This window comes from Daucus carota, chromosome 4 (genome assembly GCF_001625215.2).
Source record: "Daucus carota subsp. sativus chromosome 4, DH1 v3.0, whole genome shotgun sequence".
In the NCBI taxonomy this organism is placed as follows: domain Eukaryota; kingdom Viridiplantae; phylum Streptophyta; class Magnoliopsida; order Apiales; family Apiaceae; genus Daucus; species Daucus carota.
In genome coordinates, this window is record NC_030384.2 from 1,262,602 (window position 1) to 1,269,570 (window position 6,969).

General features: G+C 35.4%; 1 protein-coding gene across 1 annotated transcript; it reads right to left on the reverse strand.

Moving 5' to 3' along the window:
• Positions 1-3,035: 3,035 nt before the first annotated feature.
• On the reverse strand, positions 3,036-5,832 carry LOC135152053 (uncharacterized). Its single transcript, XM_064091512.1, has 2 exons — positions 5,445-5,832; positions 3,036-3,154 (listed from the first exon to the last, which is right to left on the reverse strand). Exons 1-2 carry the CDS (start codon positions 5,830-5,832, stop codon positions 3,036-3,038), a joined length of 507 nt encoding a protein of 168 aa, XP_063947582.1.
• Positions 5,833-6,969: the final 1,137 nt, after the last annotated feature.

Sequence of the window (6,969 nt, forward strand, 5' to 3'; positions counted from 1 at the left end):
GTTCAAGATTTTGCAAATATTTATTTATATTATTTGCCAATAAAATGAGTTTTTAGTGATTATATAATTTTGTGAATAATTATATTATTTGCAATATTATCTGAATTCGATGACATTATTTGATTCAATTATGGCATATGTTAAATGTACAATTTTAGCTGTTTACTTTCTATTTGAGTGGGTAGTTTAAAATTTTGATTTATTTCTTATTTTTGATAAATCAAAATTATCTGTTGATTTCAAAAAAATCAATATTTATATTTATTTGAGCCCAAATAGTTTATCCGATTTAAGTTACCAAAATATTCAGTTTTGGTATTTTTATATTTTGTGAGATTCAAAAATATTTGAAAGTTTGTAAATGATTATTTTAATTATTTGCAATTTAAAAATGATTTTGCGCACTATTTGTGAAAATAGAGGAAAGATTTTAAATTATTATGTTTGCATATATTATGTATTCGATATTTGTAAAATATTTAGAAAATATTGTTTTTAAATTTGATAAATATTTTGAGGCCCCAAATATATCTTATTGTTAAAATAATTTTTATTTAGTGATTGAATACTTGAATTGTTAGATATTATGAATATCTTTGTTTATAACCAGCATAGTAGTACGCGTACACCACACACCTGCTACAGTCGGTAGCTTTCTTTAGTTTTATATAATTCTTTTATATTTATTCCTGTAAAAGAAAAGACACCCACAAATCATATACGCTGTAGGTTGCAGTCGAGTTAAAAGAAAAAGGGGATAAAAACAGAGCAACAAACAGAGACGGTAATTTCGTTCAAGCAAAATAAAAGGAGGAAATCTAGGGTTTTTGAATTTAAATCAATCAAATTCAATCCCATTCGCAGGTGAGGATTTGTGTTTCTACGTATATACATGTTTATATATCGATGTATGTTGGTTTGGATGTTGAATCGGCGTTTGGGGATGATGGTTGGGGTTGATTCAGACTGATGGCGGCTTGGTTTCGAGGCAGAGGGGTGGAGTGGAGGAATAAGGAGGGGGAAACAGGGTTGTGTGTGACGGACCCGCTATAATAACCGACTAAAGCATGCATAACACGAAAGATAATTAAACTACGGAATTATAAAATATTAATCTACAAGTCTAAATCCACACTCCCGGAATCACCAGGAATGAGTATGAACAACATCTAAAGTTATTACAAACCCAAATTAAAATCCAAATTTAAGTCTAAGTCATTACTACAAATTTTAAACCCCAAAAGTTCAAAAGATAATAACTAGGGAACTACAAGTTCCCAACCTGCTCCATCATACGGCGATATGCAATCCCATTGCCAGAGGTGGTCTTACGGGCGGTCTACTTGAATCGGGCCATTCTCGGGTTTCACTGAAGTGTTATAACAAACAACAATATATATGAGCGATAAGCTCAGCAAGTGAAAGCAGTATATATAACAGTTCACAATATGCAGTATAAACAAGTGCAAAAGCGACAATAGATATCACAAGGTATAATCACATGTAAAGGTGCAAAGTGAGATAACAAGTTTATTGGAATTGGGAACACACAGCGCTACGAGCATTGAGGGGTGATCAGCCCACACCAAGCTTCGAACCACATAAAGTGATTCAACCAGGGAGGATCCTCGGCACACATTGGCCATAAACAGATATCAGGCTCCCCGCTACTGATGCTGCAATAATTGATTGGCGCCTCAGTCTTAATAAATTATTAACCAATTCCTTTTTAAGGTCATATCAATTCAATTCATTTTCAAAAAAAGGGGTCTTGATCAAAGACAAGTCATAAGCAAGGGTATTTTCAAAATATAAGTGATCTTTCTAAGTAAGGGATGTTATTAAGATCAGGGTTCCAAAAGAGATAATTCAGGTTAATGTGGGGTATCAAGTTCTCACTATTCATCAAAGGACTATTGGAGTATAATCATGTGGGTGTAGGGTGATATTATATGAAAAAGGTACTTCAAGTATTAAGGGTATTATTGGAATCCAAGGTTTTGATCATATGGGGTGATGGGGTAATTCAGTTCTAAGTAAACAGTAATTCAACATTCACAGGGTATACCATTATTAAGCAAGTATAAAGGAAGAATTTCACTTGCCTGGACTAAGGTTACTGAGCTCTTGTATAGATGCTTCTAGGTGTTCCTTGCCTGACCTTCTATTTGCACCTATTATTAATAGTATCCTCGTCACTATAATGCTAACTACCCTTTCGTTTATAAATATATATATATATATATATATATATAAATATATACATATATATAAAATATACACTCAGACTTAATTAAAACAAGTGACATAATCATCAAGTGATGCACATAACAAGTAAAGCATGGCATTTTGTTACTTAACTAATATCACTTAATGATCCTCTAATTATACTTAAGTCACTTAAGCAATTAATCAAGTAACACATAAGGTCTAAGACCAATACCTCCTAACTATACTCTACTGACCTCAACTTAACCAATTATTAGTAGGGCACACTTGTGCCCCACCTCCCAAGACTTACAAGTGAAGTGCAACCTAAGTGACTTACTAGTATGCTTACCTTGGCGACACTTGGGTGCCTTGGTAAAAATAATGCATCTACACTAAGTGCATTGACTTAAACTAACTTGCACTATCTAATATGACTTAAAACTAACTCATGGACTCAATATGAGGTCAAGGCCTCACTAATGACACACTCAAATGCAATGCACCCTAAGTTGGTACTAGAATGTGGCTCCATGTGTGACACTTGTGTTCTTTAGTGGAAATGAGGTATCTCCACTTAAGGTATTGACTCCAAACTAATTTTCTATAGGTTGGTACAATCCTAAACTAACATTATGAAGTGATGTTACTCAAAGGCCTTGCCTAAATGGGTCCTTAAAAACTAGTGCACTAAAGTTACCATTCTGCCTAGGCAGTTTGGCACCTCTTGGGGGTTTTGGCAAAAACAAGTGTTTCCACCATGTGCCTTGGTGCAATTGTGACTCCTATGGATACCTAAGACTTAAATCTAAGTTGTGCACTTGTAATTACACTAAGGCCTTGCTCAGGCCTCCTTGGGCCTCCATGCCAAGTTGGCACAGAACACCTTGACTTGCTGTGGGGACTGCCATGATCTTACCAAGTTGAAACTCATTAAACTCACTCACTACACCAATCCAATGACTCAAATAGCTTCCTAAGACTTCCCTAAACGCATATAAATCAAGGCCCCATGAGGGCCTCATCATTGACAAGGTTTTTAAAACTCAAAAGTGCAAATGACCACAATGTGCCCTGTTCTGGGGTGTACCCTGAAATGTGTGTGTGCATCTATGTAAATGATTGTTTTTATGACTTTTAAGGCTACTGGAGACTTGTATATACCAAGTCCCAACTCCAGGTGACTTGGGACTATGAGGGCCTAAGCATAACACCTTCTTTTCTCATGGTTTCTAAGGTGTAAAAATCTGCCTAAGTGTGTGTGTGACTCCTTCCACCTTTACTCCCTTCCAAACACCACAAATCAAGCAACCAAGCCACAAACCTACTCTATATGATACATATATCTACTGTCTATCCTCACCAAGCAAGATACCACAATTTTTATCCAAATAATATACAATGCCGAAGCAAAATAATGAGCCAAAACAGAGCAGAATTTTCAGGGTGCATATATGAGCAAAATTTCGAATATATGAACATGGTACTCTCAATATAGCTACTGATTATCATTGTAAACTATCATACATGTTAAGAACTAACCACATTTCAAAAGAATAATAGCATGCATCAAGTTAAAAACTCCAAATCATCACATATAGCATCCATTCGAAAGATCATGGAATAAGATCACCAGTTTCACACATTTCTTGTACAAATCATAACATGCAAGCTCTAAAACTTTATAAAACATATTGTAAAGGATCAAATCTTTTCAAAACCATGAGCATAACATCAATTCATTCTCAAAACCAACCACCAAAAATCCATTCCATTCGGCTCCCTTAAAGGTCGTGGCCGAATGTGATGAAACATGTGTGTTTTGGCCAAATGAAGGTATAAAACCTCTCCAAAAACACATCAAGTTCATCTTTAGGAAACTCCAAAATGGTGACCCTAAGCTCATAAGAACTAAGGCCCCATTTCGGTTCCAAACATGCTACACAAGTTCTAACCTTAAAGTGAGGATACAAGCTTGAGTGATGAATGTTTTGGCCTCCAAAAGCTTGAAATGATGAAGAATAAAAACCATGGTAGAGAGAGGTATAGAGAGAGATTCGGCCGAGAGGGAGATGAGGGAGTAGAGAGAAATGAGAGAAGTGAGAGAGAGAGGAGAGAAATGAGGGTTTTGGTGGGTGAAAGGGGGTGTGACAAGTGGAGCTATATGATTGCTTTGACCCCTCTTTTGACTAGAAAAGTGTTAGTGGGGTTGGAAATGTCTAGCTTGTCCTTGGAAGCAATGTAGGTGGTGTTTGCATGCAAGGGTAATGTAGACATTTGATAAATAATAAAAGTATGATTAAAAGAGTATTAAAAGAAAGAGTTTTAGTAAATAAAGTACAAATCTATAAATCATGAAATTAATATCACAAATAATATGAGATTCTAGAAGTTTAATAAAATAGTTTTCAAAAATTTTGGACAAGGAATGAATTTTAAAAGAAATATTACAAGTAGAGTTCTAATATACATATCACACAAAAATATAAAACACAAATATAATACACGTAAAATCTCGAGAAGAGTACATATATCAAATCGCTATTTTACAAGTCAAAGTTTATCGGCTACTCGCAATTATCAAATATCACTAAATTGTTTCATTCTCTGTTATTATTAAATCGGGTAGCGACAACGATCACATTTATTAATATAAAGTCAAAACCGTCGCGACTAGTAATATTATTTAATCGCGTAGCGAGAATTATACATCATAAATCATACAAGCATATTCTAACGATATACGAAAGTCACGTAACAATAAACGAGTCAAATTCACATACTTTGGCAATTAAAACACAAAATTACATATATCACCAAAAATGAAATACTGTAGTATATATATAAGTTAAATACTACAGGCGTTACATCCTTCCCCCCTTAAAAGGATTCTGACCCCAGAATCTAAGTAAATAAATGAGGATACTTATCTAACATATCACTTTCTAATTCCCACGTTGATTCTTCAACTTTGGGATTCCTCCACAAAACTCTAACTAAAGGAACTGTCTTATTCCTTAACACCTTATTCTTTCTATCTAGAATGCTAATCGGTTGCTCGATATAAGACAAATTGGGCTCTATTTCAACTGGTTCATTTTCTATGATGCACTTGGTGTCGGGGTTGAACTTCTTAAGCAATGAGACATGGAAAACATCGTGAACGTGCTGCATTTGAGGCGGTAGAGCTAATTCGTACGCCACTTTCCCAATTCTGCTTAAAATCTCAAAAGGACCAATAAATCTTGGACTCAGTTTCCCTTTCTTTCCGAATCTTGCTATTCCTTTCCAAGGTGACACTTTCAGCAAAACGGATTCTCCAATTTCATACTCAACATCCTTTCTGTGCGGGTCAGCATACTTCTGTTGCCTATCTTGAGCTGCAATCAATCTGCTTCGAATCACATCTACTGCTTCCTTTGTTTGCTGAATCAATTCTGGGCCAATTACCTTCCTTTCTCCAACTTCATCCCAATATATCGGGGATCTACACTTCCTTCCATAAAGAGCTTCGTACAGGGGCATTCCAATGCTGGCATGATAACTGTTATTATACGAAAATTCAACCAATGGCAAATGCTCGTCCCAATTTCCTTTGAAGTCCAAAGCACAAGACCTTAACATGTCTTCGATAGTTTGAATTGTACGCTCTCTTTGTCCGTCCGTTTGTGGATGATAAGCAATACTCATCTTGAGTCGGGTTCCCAAATATTCTTGAAATTGCTTCCAGAATCTAGAGTTAAAACAAGGGTCTCGATCTGACACAATAGATACTGGAACTCCATGACGAGTAACAATCTCTTTCAAATACATGTGAATCAGCTTGTCCATTGAAAATCTCTCGTTGATTGGCAGAAAATGAGCCTACTTGGTCAATCGATCAATTATTGCCTAAATAGCATCATGATTAGATTTCGTCCTTGGCAATCCAACTATAAAGTCCATTGCAATATGCTCCCACTTCCATTCTGGTACCTCTAAAGGTTGTATTAATCCACTCGGCTTCTGATGTTCATCTTTTACTCTTTGACAAGTGTAACATTTACTGATCCACTGAGCAATTTCCTTCTTCATGTCTGGCCACCAAAAGTTTTGCTTCAAATCTTGGTACATTTTTGTGCTTCTGGGGTGAATAGAAAATTCTGAATTATGAGCATCCTTCAGAATCTCATTCTTCAATTCTTCAACATTTGGTATCCTGTTCGGTGAAATCTACACTACACGCAAGCGCACGTGATCACAAGTAATATATTAAGTTCGATCCCACAGAGACTGGTGAATTAAGAATACGCACCTATGCAACAATGTATGATCAATTATCACTGCTAAGACAATTAACAAGGATGGTTTCTTTTATACTAATAACTAAAATTACTAATCAAATTCAGAATAGGAAAACACATGGGATTCTAACTTCATTATCGAATTCATCTAGAATTGAAATTACTGATTAACATGCGACTGTTGATCCTAATCAGACAACACGAAAGTAATACATGCCAACTCTCGTTGCACACGTATCATACCAATCAAAATCCGCAATTAAGACAGAAATCTCATGGACACCAACAAAGCTCAGACCCTATATCTCTATAGCGGTAGTGTAAGCAGAGAGGTTTAAATAACAAGTCATCTATCGTGATTACACAGGGTGATAAAAATAGTTCAAGTCTACCACAAATTATGTTTCATTCACATAATCCTATGTTTACATGGCAAAGTTCTAAATTCAATCATCCACTCTCGCTTCAGAAAGAATTA

Excerpts from the sequence above, each read along its gene's own strand:
- LOC135152053 (XM_064091512.1), bottom strand. The coding sequence starts at position 5,832 with ATGTTAAGGTCTTGTGCTTTGGACTTCAAAGGAAATTGGGACGAGCAT. Across the intron at positions 3,155-5,444 it reads ACTGAGTCCAAGATTTATTG|TGAGTGAGTTTAATGAGTTT; the intron begins GTCCTTTTGAGA and ends GGATTGGTGTAG.